The 25,437-nt window shown below is 37.1% G+C and overlaps 1 protein-coding gene across 2 annotated transcripts in view; it reads left to right on the top strand.

Moving 5' to 3' along the window:
• LOC135215273 (nuclear protein localization protein 4 homolog) overlaps positions 1 to 25,437 on the top strand; it is a 170,474-nt gene that overhangs the window by 85,935 nt on the left and 59,102 nt on the right. For both annotated transcript variants that reach the window (XM_064249818.1, XM_064249817.1), the window contains exon 4: positions 6,545 to 6,683. In XM_064249818.1, coding sequence (XP_064105888.1) covers positions 6,545 to 6,683 — 139 coding nt within the window. The remainder of the gene's footprint in view (positions 1 to 6,544; positions 6,684 to 25,437) is intronic.

Here is a 25,437-nt window from a genome sequence, read left to right on the forward strand (position 1 = left end):
TCATCTTCATCTATTAAAGTGTAGACCTGCCTTCTATAAGACTTGTTTGCTGACAAGTTTTGGCCCTCGGTTCCTTGCTCTCCTCTCTCGTTGTTGGTTTCCACCATCTGAACAGCTGTTCAGGACGATGGATATTTTTAATTTCGAATATCTAATTAAAGCAGTTTTCGGTGTCATAGAACTCCTCTTCTGCGTTCAAGAATCAAGAGCAGCGTGCGGCTCTCCAAGACGTCTCTCAGGTGACCTTTCATGCATCAGGACGCTCGGCAAGATCCTCTCTGAGATGCCGTTCAGAACACTTGGTGTTATATGCACCAATACGCTCGGCAAGACTCTCGCGAGGATGCCTTTTGAAGACGCTCGACATCCTACGCATTGAGATGCTCACCAGAACGCTCGCGAGAAAGCTTTTGAAGATGCTCGACGTCCTACACGTCGAGACGCTCGCCAGGACGCTCTGGAAGACGCTCGATGTCATGAACATCGAGACGCTTTCCAGGACGCTCGCCAGGACGTTTTTGAATGCAGTTAACATAGTTTTTAATGCACCCAAAGCATTAAAAGTAAGGTTTTCTTAGGATTTTTGACGATGTTCCGGCTTATGACGATTTTCGGGGTAGAACACATCTCAAGAACGAAACTCTCGTCGTAACCCAGGGACTGCTCGTATCTTAGTTTTACCAGACCACTGGGCTGATTAACAGCTCTCCTAGAGCTGGCCCAAAGGATTAGATATTTTTACGTGACTACGAACCAATTGGTTACCTAGCAACAGGACCTACAGCTTATTGTGGGATCCAAACCACATTGTAATGAGAAATTAATTTCTTTATTTTATATAATCAGAAATAAATTCCTCTGGTTCCAAGTTGGCCGAGCTGAGAATCAAACTGCAGACCACCAAATTTGGTAGCCGAGCACAAAATGCACTCGGCCAACGTGGAACTCGGCAACGTATGCCATCAAACACAACCTTAGATAAAATTGAGATAAAATCATTTTAATAAAAACTACTGTGCTTGAAAGAACACATTTTACTGTTGGTTTCATGCTGATATTATAGATAAATAATGTAAAGTTCGTATTACGATGATATAAAGAAAAATTGCGAACGGAATCACTTAATTTTTATACTCAAACATGCCGTAATGTGTTAACATACAAAAAATTAGTTCACAATCACAAGAGACATATTCAAGTCATATTTCCACCTAAAAACACATCGTGTAATGAAAAATAACCTTTGACTCATATAAGGCAGATATCTAGGTATTCTTTTTTTGCTAACTAGAAGCAAGAAAATTCACTCAGAATTGCGTTAAATATGGTGAAACAAACTCATATTCACCATCAGCTGATTCTCAAACCAAAACATTGGCTGCTCCGTGGAATACTGGCTTAAATTTACCATAGTATTTTCTAATGCAATAATATGAGAATACATACAATATTATTGGATACAGTGAAGTAATGTATAACTTTTTTAAAGAATAATGGAAAAGATGCATACAGTGGTCCCCCCATATTCACGGGGGATGTGTACCAGACCCCCCGCCCGCGAATATTTGGAACCTCTATACAAATGCTTAAAGACTCCTATTTTGGTAGTTAAAACTGAAGAAAAACCACTAAAACTTTGTATGCCTGGTTTTTTTAATACAGGCAGTCCGCAGCTTACAACGTTCCGAGTTTGCGACATCTTTCAATTATTTTCATCAGAAATTATTTCCAGGCTTACAACACATGTTTTAGGGTTACGACGCCAATCCGACGGAAGAAATATGACTTCAAAAAGGCAAAATACTGTACATAGTTGAGTAATATTCAACTGCATGTAATGTTCAACCCCATTTTTACTGCATATACAGTGGAACCTCGACATACGAAAGTTCCTACTTTCGAAAAATCCAAGTTACGAAAGCAAAGACGAAGATTTTTTTGCCTCTGCACATGAAAGTATTTCAGTTTGCGAAAGGGTAAAGTCCGAGATTCGCCTGGACCACCGAGAACAATTTTAAAACTTGCGCGCCGCCAACTGAGTACATTCGCCACCATCCTCCTGCTCTCCCATTGGTTCCTGATGCTAGTCACCCCCATAAGATCCTGCTCTCCTATTGGTCAACATCATGCCTCTATGTAAAGGCGTTCCTTGACCATTTTTTGCGGCAGCCTTATCGTAAACACTGGAATTTGTTCGTTCACATATATTTCGTTTGTTAACGTAAATTCGTGTTAGTGATTTCGCTTTTGTTGTACTGTAAGTTACTTTATCGTGTTGTGTGTTAACATAATTACGAACTTATGTTATTAGCTATGGGTCCCAAGAATGTTGCCGAAGCTCACTAGAAGAAGATGCTTTCTATGGAGAACAAAGAGCGTGATAATCAAGAAGTGTTTAATGTTTTCTGCCATTTTTTAATGTGTTTCGTAAAGTTAAGTGTTCATGTTTTCTGCTATTTGTCCTCCTCCTCTGTCGCCACTTTCGGAGATCGCCTCACTCGAAAGGTAAGGGTCCACATTTTACTACGTATGTACATAAAGTATTTCTTGTACCATGTACACTAATACACTTTATTTACAGGAACGTACTACAATAAAGGTTGTGTTAGGTATTGAATGGTCCAAATTGTTGTATTTCATTGTTTATTGTTCAATTTAGCTTTATTATAAAATTTACTGTTGTGATTTTATAGGGCTTGGAACAAATTAGGCAATTTACATGTGAAACGTAGTTCAAGCTGTGAAAAAATCAGGTTACGAAGGCTGCTTTGGAATGGATTAATTTCGTATCCTGAGATACTACTGTATTAGGACTTTAGCATATGTCCCTTATAATGCTGCATTTTGATTCTAGCAATAAGCCTACCCTATGTTAGCAGTTACTACTGTAGCTTAGTCTATGATTCTGACATCTAAACCTAAGAAGCTAAAAGTTTAGAATATGCCAACAAAATGTATAAATAATCAGTATGTACTCATTTCAAATAATTATTAACCATTAACTAAAACAAACAAACAAAGAAAAAAAAAAAAAAAAAAAAAAAAAGCTTCCAACCTTTTGTATATGTTCAACCCTATGAGTAGCGAACGATCCCCAAGCAACCACTTTTACATAGCACAGTATTAGTAATCATAAATTTTCATTCTCTCTCTTCAACTACCAAACAGTATAATAACCATTAATTTCTATTCTTTATTCTATCTTTACCATGGAGATACCAAGTTACCGACAGCTATTATGAAACATATAATGACATGAAAACAGAAGAAGAATTCTATAAAATATTTGCTGGCTTCGATGATTGCAGTCTTTTAATAATATATATTTTATGATATTTAATTCACAATTTTTTTTTATGTATTGCATGAATAAGTATTTCAATTTACAGCATCCTTTTACCAATAGAATAAAAATATACGATTCTTTGTGAATCATGAATGAAGATGTTATCAGCTGACGAAATATAAATGGCGGCAGCCAGTAGATGCTTTGTTTACAGTAGGGAAATGAAGGTGCACTTATAATAGCCTAGAACAGCCGTAAATTAAAAACAACGCAACAATAATAATGATTCTCAGATAAGTAGAACAACATGTATATTAATTGTCGTGGTTATTATACAAAAACAAAAGTCTGTCAACTTCTGTGGAAACCAATGCTGCTTTGTTTACTTCTGTCATGAAATCCAAATAATGTGGTAGGCTTAGCCTAGTCCCTAAAGTTTGCACTTTTTCAATATAGAAACAACATAACTAATAAAAGTTTCTCAAGTAAGTAAAACAACATTTGTATTTGTTGTCTGTTGTCGGGAAATCCAAAGCTTAGGCTTAGCCTATAACACATGCAATGTTCAGTCCCAAAATTTTAGGCCATAAAATTGGTCTTTAACCCTTACAAGATATATACATTAAACAATACTTTAGGTTTTTTTATGAAAAGCACAATAAAAATGCAGTTAACATAGTTTTCAATAGATACCCAAAGCATTCGAAGTAAGGTTTTCTTAGGATTTTTGATGATTTTTGACAAATTTTCGGATTTCGACGCATCTCAAAAACGGAACTCCGTCATAAATAGGGGATTACCTGTAGTTTTATTGGAAAAAGTGCATTTTATGATGAAATTGATGAAAAAAAAACAAGAATTTGTGGATAATTCTCATAGAAAAATACAGCGAATGGGCAAATTTTCTGCGAATAATGGGGGGAAACATTCCAGAGAGAAATCCGCGAATCCGGAGAACACGAATACGGGGTGTCCACTGTATTTACTTTTTCTTCTGTGCTTATCTTAATTTTCGTCACTATGCCATCTACGTAGCAGTGGCATCTCGAGCTCATATGGTCATACCTCAATTTTTTGCTTGAGTAACAAAGCAAAAAATCAACTGACTTGCACAGTTATATTTTGAACTTCTATCCCATGGAAAAACAAACAAATTGCAGTGTTGCAAAATCGAATGTATACATGAGTTTTGTCTTTTAAAATCAATTTATGCAACAATTGTGGATATAATTTGTTATAAAAATGTGATTGAATGATATAAATTAAAATTTTCTTATTCGAGCGCGACTGAACAACCTATTGTCTTCATCATGTGAAGGACTGTTGCAAAGACTTCAAATGGATATGCATACTGCCACTGTATTATATTTATCTACAAAATTAAAAAATACCCTGTAATAAATTTTTTATACACATTTTAAACATAAATGCATGAAAACTTTTAACAAAAAGCTAAAGTTTCATCAACTAAATGAGTTATAATTAGCTCCCAAATTAATAAAATGTAACCACATGAACTCTTTGTAAATGCATTTTTCGGAACAGCGGCGGACAAGAACGAAGGTGAAAAAACATTCTCTGATAATGTGGAGGGCAGTTACAAAAGCTGCCTTAATTTTTATCATATTTATGTACAAAAATAAAATTACCCTATACATAATATATTTTCATACACATTTTAAACATGAAAGCATGAACATTTATAAAATCGACACATCGATCGCTAAATTTGCACTTTTTTAAACTCCATATTTTCAGAAGAGCGGCAGGCGGCGGCTCATAAGAACAAACATGAAAAAACATCCTCTTTGATAATGTGAAGGGCAGTTTCAAAAGCTGACTTTGTACAATATTTCTGTGCAGAAATAAGAATAGAGTGGTCCCCCCGTATTCGCGGGGGATGCGTACCAGACCCCCCCGCGAATAGTTAGAATCTGCGAATGTTTGGAACCCCTATAAAAATGCTAAAAACAGCCTATTTTGTTAGTTAAAACTTAAGAAAAACCACTAAAAATTTTCATACTTTGTTTTTTTAATAGTTTTATCACAAAAAGTGCATTTTATGATGAAATTGAAAAAAAAAAACCAGGAATTTGTGGATATTTCTCATAGAAAAATACCGCGAATGCGCGAATTTTCCGCGAATAATGCAGGGAAACGTTCCCGAGAGAAATCCGCGAATGTGTGAGTCCGCGAATACTGGGGGTCCACTGTGCACTATACGCATTTTAAACATAAAAGCATGAATATTTATAAATCGACACAGCCATAGCCAAATTTGCATTTATTTAACTCTATATTTTCAGCATAGAACAGCATCAGAGGCATATATATATATTACCTATGTAATAACTCGCAATAAAAATTTTTAATATCATTTGCGTAATGTTTATTGTCTGAACTGTATTTCTACAAATGTACGTACTCATTAGACATAACGGTGCTAGTTGCGCTGTTAACCGAAAATTGTGCTGTAAAAATACCTTAAAATACCTTATTTTTTAATAAATATTTTTGACGACGGCCGTAAAACCAGTTCGCCGGTAAGCGATTGCGCCATTAACTGCAGGCCACCTGTATATATCTCCTTTAATGTAACTGTATACGTATCCTCTAATAAAAAACAACAGCAAAATATCAATGAAACATTATTTAGTTGCAGAATCCATTAAAACTTTGCTTAGACTTAGATGTAAAGACACACACACTCTCTCTCTCTCTCTCTCTCTCTCTCTCTCTCTCTCTCTCTCTCTCTCTCTCTCTCTCTCTCTCTCTCTCTCTCATATTTTAATGAAGAATATAGTACTAATTAGTATATTTGAATGAAATAATAAAATACATAATTAGTAAATACGCAGTTTTGCTGTACAAAAAAAGTGAATTAGGGGTAATTTTAGAGATACTGCCCAATGAAAAATCTAAATTAGTGAACATTCCTTATGGAAAAGTGAATAATGTGTTCCACAAAAAATCCATGACAAAGTGGACCGTGGAAGTGTAAAACGTGTAAAACCAGCCAATGGGGCCACTGTAAACACTTAAATTAGTGAACACTGATCAATGCAATGAAGGTTTGTAAAAGAAAGTTGAAATAAGCTATAAGCTATTACAAAAATTACTTTTGAATAATTTTATTTGTAGGCATCTCTTTCCTTAGTCTGAAAGCATTTTTTATTGACACTGGCTTGATATTTGGGAATTATTAAAAGTTAATTTCACCCAATTTCACCTCTTTATGCACAATTCTTTTACTTTCAGGTGTCATCATGGTATAAATAGCAAGTGCATTCATTGTACTCCACTGGATCCCTGGGATGAGGCTTATTTGAAAGAGCAAAATATCAAGCATTTGTCTTTTCACTCATATTTGAGGAAAATCACTTCGGGTGTTGATAAGGTATGTTATTTACAGTATTACAGGGTGCCCTACAAAAGACCAAGAAATTTGGTAGTTCATTTAATTGTTGGACAACAGAGCCTATTTAGTAACCAAATAAATTTCTTGATTGTGTCAGATCCACATTTATGAACTTTTGTAGCAGCTGACCCTTCCCTTTTAGGGCAGTCAAATGGTGATTTATAAAGGAAAAATTTATGGAAAGCTGCAATTTGTTGTATCGCCTTCATAATAGGGTACTCAATAATATAAATTTTGCACCCCTTTATCAGCCCGGGTTAGGCCACCATCTTGAAAAAAATTGATGAGCAAAAGCAGATTTTGTAATATTTAATAATTATTTTACAAGCAAATGTACTGAAATACAAATTATTTTATAGAAAATTCTCTACAAAAAATGTTCTATGCACTTTTATTATAGAGGCAGTCCCCGGATATCGTTGGGGGTTCCATTCTCGGCAGGGTGCTGATAAGCCAAAACCACCATTAACCGAAACTTGGTGATTTATTGTACTTTTGGTGACGATATCCAGTTAATGGTGCCTCCTTTATGTGTTATGGCAACCATAACTATTATTGGCGCCTTATGGTGCCAATAACCGGAATTTGGGGCGCTATGGCACCATATAGTATCACTGATTTTAAGGCGCTAGACGAGCGCCATAAAACCATACTCTGTTTTTATCCATCTGTCCATCCGCCTGTGGTGTTTGCACTTGGTAACACTGTGTCCCGGACTTTAAATAATATCCTATTTCGAATAATAATGGTGTAATTCGCATACAGTGAATTCTTGAAACACTTTTCAGTTGAAAATGTATACCAAGATATCCTTTTATTTACCTAAAAATAATCTTAGTGCCAAAGGCGTAACCCATAAAGCATAGTAAAGATGAGTTCAGATAATTTTCATAAATTATGCACTTTAGGTGGATGGTTGGGTGTAAAGGCGGTAACTCCACTACTGGGCATTCACTGTCCGTCCTAAACCAGAATAAAGGAGGAAAGATACCCCGTAACAGAGGCTATGAATAAATCAGTTAACCTTCTCGTGCATGTGGCATCAATGCCATCACTACAGTCAGTCCCCAGTTATCAGCGGACTCTGTTAATGGCCATCTAAACTCGTTTTTTTTTCCATCTGTCCATCCGCCTGTGGTGTTTGCACATGGCAACACTGTGTCCAGGGCTTTAAATAGTTACGCTATGTGTAAGTTATAGCATTTCACCCTTGCAGTCATCACAGTCCTCCTTGTCTATGTTTTCATTAGAATTGGTTCAAGATAAGCCTTTATTGACACATGTTTTGGTGCATTTTAAACCTTCCCACCTACAACTGCAAGTGGCTGTCATACATCCTTTGAGACATTTGCATTATATATATATAGAAGATCTGTAGAAGCAGGGTATATACCTGTGGTGATTAGGGCTAGTACATTATGAGCCATTTTCCAAACCCCAATCTGTAGGTGACAAGTGAATTCTTAACCATTTGTGATCTTAGATAAATAATTATAGAGATTGAAATTAAGCAGCGGCGTCTGTGGGAGGCAAGGAAACCAAGGTAAATGTATTTTTACTCAGTGCTTTGGCAAAACATTGATATATTAAGTCACCAAAGGATTCACATTCTTTGTTCCCACACAAGTGAAGGATGAAAGATTTTCCTGCTGCAATAATCTTTGCAGGGTCTGTATGTGGTTTCTTAAACAGCTACAAGTTCCTGAAATTCTTCACGCTTCTCCAGGAAATTTACGAACTTAAGTTTCCTTGTTTGAAAAAGGCAGAGGTGGTATCAGTCACACTAAATGTATGCAAGAAAAGAATGTCTGTAATGATTGTCCATAATTCATGTAGGCTTGTGTGTACAGTTTGTTCTCTGTTTTTCCTTTACCTTGTCTTAGGGAATTTTCTATTTTTTTATCCTGCTAATGCAGTCAGGATTACCAGAAGGTCTACATCTTCAACTATTGTTACTGAGTTAGTCTTGGAGGATCCTTCAATGGCTGTATTAACAATTAATGTGTGTGCATCTTCGTTAGCTTGTTTACGGTAAATCCCTCAGTGGTTAACTTTGTGATGAGCTTTGTAATAAGTCTGCTCTTATTTTGCTTGTTTGAAAGAAACTTACTCAAACTTTTTGTTGCTGGCGTAGGTTCATCAGATATGATGTATCTGGTAGTACAACTTATTTGATAAGAATGTTCAGCACCTTTTGTACTCTTTATCTTCTAGATTTTCTGGGTACACTTCAAAGACAATGATGGCAGTCTCCTTGTGCTTCTTCACATATTCAGCATATCTATCAAGAATTGTTGAAAAATCTCTCGCTGATGTCAAACAACTTGATGAATAAGAAATTCCTCATCAACAACATAAACTGTATCTCCAAACACTATATCACATGAAGGTGGAAATGCTTCATAAAATGAAGATTTCTTGGTTTTTCGCATTCCAGATTCATCAGGGATGAGTAGCTAGTTCATGCTGAAAGTTTTGTTTGAATTGCTATTGTGATTCCATAGCATATGAAATTTTTCTAAATAACATCTCAGGGTCAGCTGAATATGCAAAATCTCTAGTTCTTACTCCCATCATGGGAGTTCCCAGTGGTTTGACTTTTCTTTCTTTGAAACTTGACTTTTGCAAAATTGTTTCAAACAATATATGAAATTGAGCAAACTCAAACTTCATGAGCATTATGAGGATTAGTCCTTTCATCTCATGTTAATCATGTACGTATTAACACAATTCCATTAAAATCTGGAAATGGTGGGTGTGATACCAAAAAAGTGCTGAAGATCTTGAGCGTCTCTTGAAATGTGCGATTTACTGTTATCTACATGTTGCTCTGATGTACTGGAAGCAACATCACAATATTCTTCCAAGTGTTGGGCATTGCAATCACCCATTTATTAAGCCTTGAATCAGTCATCCCCTCTGCCATGTATCAGTCCACCAACGCTTCATAGGTCCAATGGTCGTCCTGGACCAGATCCCAGATTAAAACTTTTCTGACCGTCTTATTGTAAAGTACCCTCTTTGTACATAATCAAATTTTTTGGAGGATGATGCACTTTTTGAGGTCAAGCATGTCTTAGAGATGCAGATGAGCAGATTTTGCATACAGAAAATGACTGCTAGTTTGGAAATCGGGTAGCAACTTTTGGATTGTCTAAAGGTGTAATTGCCAGTTTCCTGCATGTTCTGCTTCAATGAGTTGTTTAACCAGTGTTACTATTTCAAAGTACTGGACCCAAAGTTTTGCAGTCATCCTTACTCTTCATCTTCTTAATAATTTCATTAAACTTTTTATAGTTCAATGGCACTCGGTAGATAGATTGATTTCATTCAGAATCAGTGTAGCCAGGACAACATTTACTAGTATGTGAGCTCTGAGTGTTCTTGCATAGGCATGACCACTCAGCATTTTGTCCACAGAGGCACTCTCATATGAGTTACTAAAAAGTCTTTCATTCCACTTCCATTCATTATGTGACCAATGGCACCCAAAAATGACATCAGTAAGTGAAAATCACCAAGACGCACAATAACATTACTTAGTAGTCATTCTTGTCCACAGCTTCAGCTTGCAACAATGTCACCAGCCTGAATACACAAAGGCTGGTCAAATGTTACAAAGCAAGTTTGCTGTTTAAACTCTGCATATCCCCACAGCTTGGTTAAGAGTTGTGTATATTGCGTTATATCCATTAGAATGGATCATTTAGAAATAGAGTAAATAGATGTTTTGAATCATACTGATCATCACACTTTTGACCAAGATGAACAGCAAGTCCTATCCGTAAGGGCGATTTCAATGAATTTGGTCTGGCTGCTGTTAGAATAGCATGTGAATAGTTGTACACTTCTTCTCTCACTTCCTTATATCTTCTCTCTTGTTCTTCATGATGATAGTTTTAACAAGGCATTTGAGTGTGCCTGGGATAAGAGTCCAAATCAGTCAGGAATTCATTTGATGTTGGATACTGATATACCTCATTGATATGTACTCCTATTATTTGCATACCATGTATCAGACAGAATTTCGTTCCCAGTGTTGCAAAAACACGCCACTAGTTTTCTGACCCTGTTTACAGTTACATTAATGTCTTCTTCATACTTAATTATCAATTCAGATGTTATGGTGTGTGAAACCTAAATACATTTTGAGTGATACCATACCTCTGCAGGAAGTAAATCAACTAGTACACTACATATATGGCTATTAGCTATTTTATCCGTCGTCATTTCTTTTCTCACTCACTTTCAAAATGGTGTCGTTAACCCTCTTACGCCGAAGGGGTATAATAAAAATCGTCTCCCGTATGCCGAGGGGGTCTCGGAGTGAGCACAAAGCGGAAAAAATGTTTTATTCAAAAAATCACAGCGCGCTTAGTTTTCAAGATTAAGAGTTCATTTTTGGCTCCTTTTTTTGTCATTGCCTGAAATTTAGTATGCAACCATCAGAAATGAAAAAAATTATCATTATCATATATAAATAATGCGATATATGATAGCTCTAAAACAAAATTTCATATATAATTCTATTCAAATCGCGCTGTGAGCAAAACGGTTAAAGCCAACGAGTTAATTTTTTTTTCGTTGTATTGTACACTAAATTGCTATCATTTTGGTATATAACACATTGTAAAACAATCAAAGCAACACAGAGAAAATATTATCATACTATACTGTAAGAGTTTTAGCTTACAATTGCATTTGACCATTTCGGACGAGTTAAAGTTGACCGAATGTCGAATTTTTTTATATATATTTTTTTTATATGCAAATATTTCAAAAATGAGAAAAGCTACAACCTTCAATTATTTTTGTTGTATTCTACATGAAATTGCACACATTTTCATATATAAAACTCTATGAAACGCCTAATATGAAACTGAGCAAATATAACGAGAATGTGACGTACGCATTTCAGAGATTTGCGGCGGAGAATGTGCGCGGAGGGAAGGAAAGGTTTTTTTAAAAATTCACCATAAATCTAAATATTGTGTTAGAGACTTTGAATTTGTTTCAAAATGAAGATAAATGACTGAATATTACTAGACTGTAAGAGTTTTAGCTTACAATTGCGTTTTTCTACTATTTCGGTAGAGTCAAAGTTGACCGAACGTGGTTTTTTTTATTTATTGTGATTTATATGCAAATATTTCGGAAATGAGGAAAGATACAACCTTCAATTATTTTTTGTTGTATTTTACATGAAATTGCGCACATTTTCATATATAAAACTTTATGTAACGGCTAATTTAAAATGGTACAAACATTACGACAATCATACGAAAGAATTTCTGATTGTTTTTGGAAGAGTTACCGCATGGACGTAAGGAAAATATATTTTTTTAACAAATTCACCATAAATTGAAATATTGTGCTAGAGACTTCCAATTTATTGCAAAATAAAGGTAAATGATTGAATATTACTAGAATATAAGAGTTTTAGCTTACAATTGCGTTTTTCGACCATTTCGGTAGAGTCAAAGTTGACCAAAGGTTGAAATTTTGGCGCTTATCGTTATTTATATGAAAATATTTCAAAACTGATAAAAGCTACAACCGTGGGTTGTTGTTAGTTGTATTGTGCATGAAATTGCGCACATTTCCATATATAAAACTTTATGTAACGGCAAATTTAAAATGGTGCAAACATACGACAATTGCACGAAAAAATTTATCGGAAGAGTTACTGCTCGGACGTAAGGAAAAAGTTTTTTTCATAAATTCACCATATATCGAAATATTGTGCTAGAGACATCCAATTTGTTGCAAAATGAAGGTAAATGATTGAATATTACTAGAATATAAGAGTTTTAGCTTACAATTGCGTTTTTTTTACCATTTCGGTAGAGTCAAATTTGACCGAAGGTTGAAATTTTGGCACATCGTTATTTATATGAAAATATTTCAAAACTGATAAAAGCTACAATCATGAGTATTTTTTTTGTTGTATTCTACATGAATTTGCGCACATTTTCATATATAAAACTTTATGTAACGCTAATTTAAAATGGTGTAAAAATTATGTCAAAGTGACGAAATAATTTCTGAGATGTGTCACTGATACTTTTTAGTGCGATAAGAAAGAAATTCGCGCTTGCGCTCCTGCGCAACGATTGTAAACAAAACAACGCCTTGATCCGTGAGCTCCCAGCATCCCCCAAGGCGCGTGATTCAAAAGTTTTGAGCTGGTAGGCCTATAAGTATTTTTCCGCAAATTTTTAAACAAACTTTTTTATGTCGACGTTTAATACGTCCAATCGGCACCCTCAAGACAATTTGTCTCGACGTTTAATTCGTCCAATCGGCGTAAGAGGGTTAATAAGACGGCTCTACACGATCTCATGATCACTACAAGATTTTTCCCTTGTTTTCCGTAAAGCTCATGAGATGCATCTTCACCATAAAATAGTCATGAAGAAAATCAAACTCCAAGTCTTGACTTTGAATTTTAGACTAGCCTAACTTTCTTTACACAAATGTACAATCTACCCACCTAGACAAGTTCTCCAATACCAGCATACTCCCGATATCAACAGCACAACAAGACTTACGACCCAAAAACTCCTACTCAACGGAGAGCTCTCTCCTACCAACCAAACGGCACATGCACATGTCTCCTTCTACCCCGTGTTATTGTTTACATCCAACAGACGCTGCCGCCATCTTGTCATCTATGACGTCACAACACAACTTGAATACATCAACAGACACCTTCTAAAATCAACCATATGCTGTCCATATAAAGGACACCCACCATATTTCGACAATGCATAAAACACCAATAAAAAATAAAAATGAATTAATTGAGTAAACTGACATACAATATATAATCACACATCTCTTTCTTCCTCCCCTCCAATTGTTTCCTAACCTAGTCCCCTATTAATTTTCTTCATCCTGAAACTCTTTACCCTCTACATAATTTCTAATACTTTCCCCTGAAACTCCTGGTTTAGTTAATACTTCAGCCACTTGCTTCTTTCCTTTTGTCCATCCCACGTCCTTTATTTCCCCAGATTCTATGGTTTCCCTTATTGCTGTAATATCTATTTTTAATCTTATTACTTACACCAGTACTCAATTTGATGGCAGTCATTAGTGTTTTACTATCAGTATTAATCAAAGCTTCTAAATTTCTCCCTCCTACTACCTCCTCCCACTAATGTTTGAAATATATCAATCCTTCTATAGCCTCCCCAACACTCAGTGCTTCGACTTCAGTGGTGGATTTTGCCACTCCTGGATTTCCTGGACTTCCACTATATGGGACTTCTCCTCTTCCCATTTGTCAAGGATATAATGTAACCCAGTTGAGTATGGCCATCTTCTGTGTTTCCAAATGAAGCATTAGCATAGGCTTCCCAATAAATCTTTTCTTCTTCCATCTCACTTATTGTAACTTCGCCCATCATGTTCTTAGTTTTTCTCACAATTTTGATAAGCTTCTTCATATCCTGAGTTGTTCCTTCTTTAAATTCTTTACTTAATTTGCTAGCATTGTATGATATTTCTGGCTTGGTATGTAGCGATACCCAATTCAGCTGCCCTACCACTGATCTATACTCGGTTAACTCCTTTTGTTCTAGCACTCTATTACCCGTATATCTTCTAGCCTCTGATTCTCTTATAGTATATATATACTGCCACTGATTAAGGGAAAATCTATTCTCCTGCTCTATTACTACTCCTCCTATATACTTAAACCTTATACTTTCTTGTTCTCATACTTGCAATTTCCCAATTGTTTCCTTTAAGGGGGCCGGCTGGAACCTCTATATATGGTGGTATAGGGCGAAAAATGCAAAGTCATGAAAAAATTCATGGAGCTTCATATGGCAATTGAGAATACGTATACGAAATATTTCGTCAAAATTCCTTTTACTTTCGTAGTTACAGGGTAATTAGTAAACATAACTCAATAAGCCTAAAACATTCATCCGTACAAGAAAATGCAATATTTCTTCTGTTATCGTAAATTTTGATAATTATTGGCAAAGAAATTGTGAGAAATGGCATCTGTAGAGATTCCGTGGCTCGCAGAAGCGAGTATCTGGTGGTTCAACCATGAATCAGTACTCAGTAGGACAACAGACTTCAAGTAGGTTACACGTTCGAGTTTCACCTCGTGACATTCGCTTGCTCTTACGTATGTTTATGTATGTTTCGGCAAGAAGTTCATCATGCCAATGAGGGAAAGACAAGGAAAACATCTCGCTAACATACAGACGAAGAAAAATCTCTCAAGTATTATTACAGAATATCATAATATACGTGTAGTTAGTGAAGAGAGAGGGGAGGGTTGCCTAGTAACGCCCCCTTCTTGCCTGACAGCACACGTCACACTGTGCCCAAGGCTACGATCTTTGAGCAAAGAGATCTTCATTTATGATAAATAACATAGTTTTGGTTTTTTAATACCCAAAATGGAATATGAAATACATAATAATCATGATTTATTAAATTGTCTTTGTAAAAAGAGAGTACACCTTCGAGTTTCACCTCTGACATTTTCTTGCATTTACGTTTGTTTATCTTTGTTTTGGCAAGAATGTCGTCATGCCAAAGAGGAAAATACAAGGAAAACATCTCGCTAACATACAGAAGAAAATTCGCTGTAATAAGCCGAGTTAGTGAATGGGAGAGAGGGGGTTGCGTAGGAAGGAGTGCCCCATCTTGCCTCAAGCAGTGCCCCAGGCTACGATATATGAGCAAAGGGATCATCATTTATGATTAAATTATGATAAATAAAATAGTTTTGGTTTATTAATACACAAAAAAAAATATATATTCATAATAATCATTATTTATTAACATTGTCCTTATAGAAATACGAAGGAAAACTTTGAACGCCCGTATCTCAAAACTATACTTATTGACCTTCAAAATCTATCTCCTCACTTAGTTTTAAAGCTATAACATTGGAATTTGGTATATAACTCAGAAAGACATTATAGAACAATCAAATAGAGCCCTTTTTTCCAATTTTTGTTTCGTCTTTTTTTTATACATTTTTTCTCGTGATTTATAGGGTTTATTTTTTTACCATATTGAAAAATTCATATCTAGCAAAAAAATGACTTTTAGAAAAAAAACTCTCCATTTGATTGGAGGTCTACATCAGATCTATATATGGTAGTAATCCCAGGTCTTAATATTAAATATCAAGGGAGGAGATAGAATTTGAAAAATGGTTATTTTCGGGATAAATTGCCCTGGCGTCACAAAACCGAAGGTCAGAGGTGAAAATCAAATGCGGTTTGGAGATGTCCCAAGTCACCTTATTAAGTGGTATGAATGTCAAAGTCCTGTCGTTAAAAAACGGCATTAGCCGGCCGGCCCCCTTAAGAATCCGTCAGTTCCTCCGTAGCAAAAATCATCTACGTGTGTACACAAAATGCCATTCAATTTATTGTTCTTTTTCCAAAAGAATATATTAGGTTCTAGTCCTTCTCTCACCTTGAAGCTCCTTCACTACTTTCACCACTTTACAATACCATGGTTTTGCTGCGTCCTTGAGCCCATAGACCATCTTCCTTAGGTGGCTTTAAATACACTTCTCTTTGTATCTCGTCAAGTTCCATGCTGGATGAGTGGTTTTCGAGCTTGGCTGCCAATCTGGTGGCCTGAAGTTCGATTCCCTGCTCTGCCAACGCGGAATCAGAGGAATTTATTTCTGGTGATAGAAATTCATTTCTCAAGATATAGTGTGGTTCGGATCCCACAATAAACTGTAGGTCCCGTTGCTAGGTGACCAATTGGTTCCTAGCCACGTAAAAATATCTAATCCTTTGGGCTAGCCCTAGGAGAGCTGTTAATCAGCTCAGTGGTCTGGTTAAACTAAGATATACTTTGTATCTCGTCACCTTGTAAATATGCAGTATAACAATTCCAATCTTTCTCCTTTATTTTGGTTAGACAGAATGTTAACATTTCAGCATTGCATGTGGGAGCATCCTTTTCCCACTTCCATCTCTTTTTCAAACCCTATAGCTACCAATCTTGCTTTACATATCCTTTACCCCCCTTTTATCTTTTCAGTTACTATCCATCTGGTAGATACCGTATAGCTTTTTGTCCAACATCATTTACCTCCTCATATCTGACTATAATCCCTCAAGTTAACCCACCCTTTGTCACCTTGCTACGAGTCTTGTATGTTTTATGAATCACCCCATGCTCTGCTTGATCTTTTTCCTGCAAGACTTAATATAGTCCATTCTTCTATTTGTCCTGTATTGTTGTTTATAGCTCTATTTCCCTTTTTGAATTTTGGTATTTCTTCTATCAACTTGCCTTCTGTTGACTCACTTTCCCCGGCATCTTCCACTGTTTCCTCTGCCACATCTCTTTCTATAGCCTCTTTTGTGTCTGCATTCCTTCTCCTGCCTACCATTATCTCCTCTCCTTCCTGCCAATCTACATTCCTTTCATTTGGGCCATCTGATCTACCTTTTACACCATGGGATTTATCTATTCTAGCAGATATCTCTGTTTCTGGTGATCGTCTTTGAATCTAGTCACATGTAGCCTAGCTACTTCTCCTAAAGAATCCCCATGTTTAACTACTATTGTTTTCCCTGATATCCCACTACCTGAGCAGATCCTTTCCATTCATTTTCATTTTCCCTCTTATAGAATACCTCATCTCCTACCACTGCTTCTTCAAATTTATGTTCTCTGATGTTTTCGTTTAACATTATTATTATTATTTTATTACACGACTCATTTTTTAAAAATGCTTCTCTGGCCTTGTGCATTGCATTCAGTGTGTTCCTTACCATACCCTCTTCCATCCCTTTCTCTCTGCTTGCAGGACTTGAACTTTCTTCTCCCATTAGGTTAGGCGGTGAAGGGTTTTTTCCAAATACTAGTTGGTTAGGAGAGAAACCTCCATTATTCATTAAGCAGTTCCTAGCACTCACTACCCATTTCAATGCTATGGACCAATCTACCTCCTCCTCCTCCATCATCTTTCTTACACTTCCCTTGATCATGCCTATGGTCTTTTCACATAATCTGTTGCTCCATTGAGATTCTTTCTGCCACCCTCCTTAATTTTTCATTTTGAAATTCTCTCCCATTGTCTGACAGTATTTTGGAGGGTGGTCCAAATATAGCAAACCAGCCCTTAAAAAGTGTCTTTATTATAGTTTCTGGTTTCTTATCTTTTATCCAACAAGCCTGACAATACCTCATTGCCATATCCACTATTACCAAGAACTTTCTCTCCTCTATCTCTCCCACATCTATCGCTATAACTTCATTAAACGTTTTCCTCCAAGAAAAGTCTACTACTTCTACATAAACTACTGTACTTCTTTCCCAGTTTCTGTTTTCAGTTTATTTTCTTCTAGTTTTGTTTCAGTTTCCTTCCTATTATGAAAATTCTGAGGACAATCCTTAACCCAATGCCATTCCGAGCTGTGTATTGCACATACTGTTAGTTTTCCCTTCTTTGATTATAGGATTTCTTCCACCCCTACCTCGGTTCCATCTTCCCCGATATCTCTGGTTTTCCCTCTCTCTCCCAGAACTCGCATCGCCTTCTGACAACCACCATTCCCATTCCTCTGTAGTCCCTAATCCCTCAAATAGTCTTTTCATTGTTTGCGACACTGTTTCATACTCTAACTTTTCTTGCCCACAAGCTGATAATACCATTTGTTTTTTATTTTCTGTGAGATTTGCTTGCTCCATTACATGATAACCCTTAACTTCCCCTTCAAGTGTGCCTTTCCCCACTGCTCTTTTACACTCGGATGCTGCCTTCTCGTACTTAATTAAATAGTCCGTCATCTTTTCACTTCTCTTCTCATTAGAATGTATTTTTTTATTTTACCGTAATTCCCCATTACCGAGTCTTTTATATAGGCTTTATCTAGAGTGTCTATGATCATCTTTGGACCCTCTGTACCCATAAGTTTATCTCTATCTATCTTTCTGCTAGTTCTTGGGCTTTCCCTTTTAAGCTTATTCTTATTTCTATCGCCAGGTATTTTGTATCTTCTCCGTACAATAATAGCCAATCTTCAACTTGACCTTTCCATTCTTTGTACTCTTCTTGTATCCCGCTAAACCTCAGACATTCCCTTCTCCATCTAGTCTCCCTTTGTTCACTGTCTGATCCAGGCATCTTTGATCAACCACGCTCTGCCACCAGTTTGAATTTTAGCCTAGCCTAAATTTCTTTACACAAATGTACAATCTACCCCCCTGTACGCATTCTCCAATACCAGTATACTCCCGATATCACCTTAGATCAACAGCACAACAAGACTTATGACCCAAAAACTCCTACTCGACAGAGAACTCTCTCCTACTAACGAAACAGCACACGCACGTGTCTCCTTCTACCCCGTGTTATTGTTTACATCCAACAGATGCCACTGCCATCTTGTCTTCTATGATGTCACAACACAACTTAAATACATCAACAGACTCCTTTTAAAATCAACCATATGCTGTCCATATAAAGGACACCCACCATATTTCAACAATGCATAAAATACCAATAACAATAAAAATGAATTAATTGAGTAAACTGATATACAATATACAATCATTGACATCTCAGAAATAGATTTTGTGATCTGTAGAGGTTTTAATGTCTGGATTGAAAAGCTTTGGCACTTCTTTCTTTCGTTTGCACTTTCCTACATTTTTCATGCACTTTGACACTCTTTAGACTGTCTAACTGAAAATGTTTTCCATTTTTCCATATAATACTGTTGCCAATCAATGTTTATAAACCTTTTTCCTTAACCTCACAAGTAACTCCCTGAGAAACTACGCCTTCACAAATGAGGTATTTCCTTAGTGAAGCCATTTGCCAGATAACATTAAGGTCTAATAGCTGGTTAAATAGTCTTCATTCATATTCTGTGAAAACAGAAGAAAACACTATATACAACTAAATGTCACAACTTCATGATTCTATCATGACCTACAATATTCGCCACGATCTTGCAACAGGCTACGATCACATCCTATTACAGGTGTCATTCAGTACCCCATTCCTCCCTACTGTGAACCCCCTAACTGACCGCCCACCAGCGGTAAACCGGGATTTTAAAAACCAACAGAAAACCAGATACTTTACGGCAACCACGGAAACCAGGTGTGGTCAATAGTTCAACCGGCAGACGCCTTACTTTGTACCAATACAAATTGTAGAAATGACCACCATAGAAGGGATCTGAATGAATTCTATTCGAACATAATCTCCACTATGCTTGCTTCGGGCAGGACTACCTATAGATTTTGTCAAGGTAATTCTCGTAATATACCTGGATGGAATGACTTGGTTGAAGATCTGTCTTTATACATACTCATGAGAATGTTTTTACTGTGGAGGCAAAATGATAGCCCAAGGGAAGGACAGTGCAGTACTAATGAGACAGGTGAGAGCACAGTTCAAACTTGCTCTTAAGCACTGCAGGTTAAATGAAAAACAACTAAGAGCTGATGCAATGTCTATAAACTTAGAATCTGGTGATTATCCTCATCTTTAGAAAGATATTCAGTCTTTAAATCCCAAAGCTAAAAAGCTATCACAGAGTGTAGGGGAAGCAGTCAGAGACGAAGCTATCACAAGTATGTGGGGTGATCACTTCAACAATATCCTGAATTGCATAAATGATCAAGATTCCCAAAGGGATGTAGATAACCTCCTTACTGGCAACATTCAGTTTCATTTTGCAGACCGTATTATGCCAGGTAACATCAGCGATGTCATAAACAACCTACCTAATAATAAATCCCCCAGCTGTGATGGTTTTCCTGCAGAGGCTTTCAAATTCTGCCATCCGATAATTTACATTTTGCTAGCTGCCCTATTCAATGCGTGCTTAGTTCACCAGTTTCTTTCAGACTCCCTACTCTTAGTTCACTTGATACCATTAATCAAAAACAAGCTAAAGGATGCAGCTGACCCTGGCAACTACCGGCCAATTGCAATCACAACGATCGCATCGAAGATACCTGAATCGGTTCTTCTAGTGAGACTTCTCCCCTTTCTACACACCACTGACAACCAGTTCGGGTTTAAAGCAAACCACTCAACCGACACCTGCATCTATACATACTGAAAGAATTGCTGAACTACTACCTATCATCAGCCTCTCCTGTTTCCCTTTGTTTTGTAGATGTGAGAAAAGCATTTGACAGAGTAAACTACCTGAAGCTCTTCCTGAAGCTGCATAAAAAGGGGCACACCCCTATGTTTAATTGGCATTTTACATTGCTGGCTCTCCACACAGCAATTCTGTGTCAAATGGGGTAACGTATTATCTTACACCTTCGGCTCCCTAAACGGGCTTCAGAAAGGGGGCATTCTCTCTCCATACCTGTTTAATACGTACACAGATGCTTTGAATGTCAAGCTGAACTCACTCCCAGTCGGATGCACTGCCAATGAAACAACTATAAACAACCTCTGTTATGCCGACGATAATGGTTCTGATTTCCCCATCAGTGCAAGGTCTCTAACGACTCATCGACACTTGCTGCCAATATGCAGAGGAATTTGGTATAATCTACAATGAAACCAAGACCCAGTGCATGTCGCTGCTCCCGAGATCGCTTAAGCATATTGCAGAACCACAAATTTTCCTTGGAAACCATCGGGTGGAATTTGTGCACGAATTTCTGTATTTGGGTCACATTATCACTGATGACCCGAAAGATACGGCAGACATTGAACAGAGGCGTCGTAAACTATGTGCAGCTGGCAACATGATTGCAAGGAGGTTTGCCTTCTGTCACCATGACGTGAAACTGCTGCTCTTCTGCTCGTACTGGACAATTTAAAAATCATTGTAAGGCGAACAGTGTCCAGTCTGGTTTCCTGAGTGAGAAACAGCAGCAACTCGCTCATACAAAGCATCCTAAGGAGTGAAGCAAGAAGATCTAAATTGTGGGAAAGATGGGGAAATGAGGCCTTTGTTCCCTAAAGGACTTAATCTCTGTATTGGCAAGATGTCATCTGCAGATTTTGTCATTATATTTATTGCTGATATTTTACTTTTTCATTATTACTGTGATTACTATCAAGTTAAAGTTTTTATACTTTCAATTTTTGTAATTAGCCCTCTGGACCTGACTACTGTAACCACCTAAGGTCTCTAGTTGAAATTTAAGTTATATAATCTGTGCACAATCTGTTATAACTCTCAGTGCATTTTTTTTCTCACCAATATTATTACTGTTATTAACAGTATTATTTTTTACTATATTCCATGTATATGGCCCTGAGCTGAAATAAAGAATATTATTATTAATGCAGGAACTTGATAAATGCTTGAATATATTGTTTGAAATAACTGTATGGGGGATGCTACATAACTAGAGACAAATTTTCAAATTGTAGTTTTGTACACCTTTACCATCAAAACTGAGAAACATGCAAAAAAACCATATACGGTAGTGTTCGAGCACCCAAATTATGAGGACGCAGAGCGCCCAATATCACGAGCATCCAGAGCCCGAATGTTCAGTGTATGAGCGTCCGAGCGTAAAGAGGCGGAGTGCCCAGTGACTGAACACCATCCAGTTTATAATTATTGTGTTTCATTTGAATATGAGAGTTCAAATTGAACAGTGCATGAAAGTGCATTGTTAGCACGACCAATTGCCAAGCACTTAGTATCCAAGTTGAGCTGAGCACACTTTGTTGGAGATGTATGAGTCCAGGTGTCCAGCGGCCACTCACCTGCAGTCCATAGTGTTTACCTGTGTCTAGGCACATTTCCTCTCAGTTGGAACCAGAATCAAAGCATACAGTGCCATGTTCCAAGTGCCATTCACCTCCCCACCCGGGACAACCTAATGGAGATTTACATGTCTTCAATGGTGGCTAGAAGAATGCAGGTTTACAGTGGGGGTAACTACACACGTTGAACCCCAACCTAACATCATATTCAGATGCTCTCTGACCTAGGTTGGGGAGCTCTGCTGGACGGCAAGGAAGTTGCTGGGATGTGGTCTTCAACAGAGAAGAGTTTGCACATCAACAGAGTTGAGAGCAATATGTCTAGCCCTTGAAGCATTTGCAACCCTAACACGCAACAAGATAGTAATTGCTCTCTCCAACAACATGACAGTGTTAGCCTACATAAGGAACTAAGGAGGAACTCATTCCTTTTCTTTCTACCAAGAGGCCAAAGATCTACTGTTATGAGTGTAGAGCAACCAGATGATTATACTCAATCGATTCATCAAGAAAGGTTAAATGTTCTAGCGTACTAATTAAGCCGCCACAAGCAGGTTCTATTGACAGAGTGGTCATTAAATCTGAATATGATGTTAGGTCACCCATAACAGTATGCACTGACCTGTGGAAACAATGGGGGAAACTGTCGGTGGACCTGTTTGTGACCTAGAGAAATCGTCATCTCCCTCTATATTGTTCACCAGTCCCGGATCCTCTGGTTTGGTTAATGAATGCCATGCTCCAGGACTGGTCGAATCTAGATGTTTACACATTCCCCCCATTCAGTATGATGAGGGAAGTCCTGAACAAATTCATCTCCCACATCAACACCTCAATGACATTAGTAGCTCCCCTCTGGCCACAAAAAGTGTGTTTCCCAGACCTAATTAATCTGCTTGTAGATTACCCAAGGCTGTTTGCTCAGAAAACAAAGCTTCTCAAACAGCCACACTCCTACGATTCCATCAAGGATTATCTGCTCGCCCTCGGATAGGATTTAGATTGTCAGGAAGCTTGTCAGAGCAAAAGGATTTTTAAGAAAAGTTGTAGAAGCAATTGCTTAATGTAAGCACCAGTCTTCAGCAGATCTGAAGATCTATACCAAGCAGTGGTAAATTTTCAAAACATGGTGCTGAGAAAATTATTTCTTCTTCTAAAACCACTATAGCGAATATTGCAGTATTTTTACTGTATCTTAAGATCTACAAAGGGATTAGCTGCTCCAACCATTAAAGGATACAGATGGAGGCTGTCATTGGTTTTTAAAAGTAGATATAAACTTGTTGACAAACCAGGACAATAATTTTAGTAACTTGAGCTATGGCCAAAAGGATAAGTAAAGTGCTAGCTTTAATGAAAAATGGTGGGATTTTCTCACAGGAACACAGGTTTTTGGCAAAGAATGGAAATGAACTTCCCTCAAAACCTTGGCCTCGTTTTTTCTAAGACCATAGATCAAGACAAAATTCTGTCAAGTGAGAGCTATATAGAGAGAGCTCTAAAATGTTATTTGGAAAGAACAAAAGGAATTACAGGCCCTTCTCAGAACATGTGGTGTTCGGTGAAAAATTCCTTACGTGCTTTACCTAAAAATGGCTTGGTTTTCTTTTTAAGAGTCTGTAAAAAAAATTGTGGAATCGCATTCAAGATTATAAGAGGAAATATTCCCTTTATTAAAAGTCAAAGCACAAGATACTCTTTTAAGTGTAACGTTTCCCTCTCCACGATCCAGCAGTCCGCATATTGGAAATACAGATCAGTATTTGCTACACATTATCTTTGGGATGTCAAAACAGTTAATGATAAGTGCAATACGTGGCTGGCATGGTTCTGGGTAACAAAGGATAGGAGTAACCCTCCTAGCCAACTGTCTCATTGCCTTGGTTAAGGTTGTTGAGTCTGTCTTGGGAAGCCTGGTGGTACTGTGGTCTGGAGTAACCCTCAGTCATTGTCTTTTTATGAATGGGTTTTGGTGAATGTTTTTAATTGTGGTGTAGGTACTAAATCTGATCTATATCATACTGTGCCTGGGACAAGGGCATTTATTTTTATTGGTTGAATTATCAGCTTTGGCAACCAGCAGAATTACCCAATGTTTGCAAAGCACCCACTTAAATTAGAGGCGACACAGGGCTCTGATGCCCCGTCACTACAGTTCGAGAGGAGCAACGACCAGAGGCAGTAACTACCTGCCGTAGCTCCCTCACCAGGTAAGCGTACAGTAAGCATATGTCCATGCCAGCTAACTATTTCAAGTAACTTTCTGTTTAAAATATTAATTTTAGAATCGTGTATGTCCATATATCCCACCTCCTGTTAGTGGGATTCAGCTATGTAATTACTTGGTAAGTTACTCATATAAAAATGACATTTTTATAAAATAGATTTTTGATATATGTAGTACTTTCCAACTAATTACATAATGGGAGCCCTCCCACCTCCCCACTTATGGACATAGGGCACAAACAAATTGATCATTTTAGCTATGTTGTACCCGTTCTTCCCCAAAAGCGGGCAGGGCTAGTTACGCCCAAAACAAAAGAGCACTACCACGATTTGCAAAATTTTTGAAATTTTTGAGCTGCCATGGAGTAAAATTTACAGCTATGTAATTACTTGGTAAGTGTGTACAAAAATATATTTTCTTAAAAAATTTTCATTTTTTGTCACATTTGATTTTTAAATCACAAAGTCCTTCATTTTCCTCAGATTTCTCGTCACAGCTCAGTACCTTTTGGTGTTATATGGAAAAGAAGTCTTATTTTCTTGTTATGAGTTCTTATTTGAATCTAAAGAAATTTCTGACATTTTTAATCAGCCCTCTTCTCATGGTAACAAAATAGAAGAATCCTATAATCTTTGAAGGAGATTGGTTTTGCTTTTGTTTTTATGTTACTATACATAGGTGTAGTTGTTGATTGATTCATAACCACATTAGTATGCCACATGTAATTTAAATGGCTGGGTGGGGACCCCTGACCGTGTAGTGATGACTGCGTGGTCTGTAAGACCTCAACAACAATG

This window comes from Macrobrachium nipponense, chromosome 5, assembly GCF_015104395.2.
Source record: "Macrobrachium nipponense isolate FS-2020 chromosome 5, ASM1510439v2, whole genome shotgun sequence".
Taxonomy (NCBI): domain Eukaryota; kingdom Metazoa; phylum Arthropoda; class Malacostraca; order Decapoda; family Palaemonidae; genus Macrobrachium; species Macrobrachium nipponense.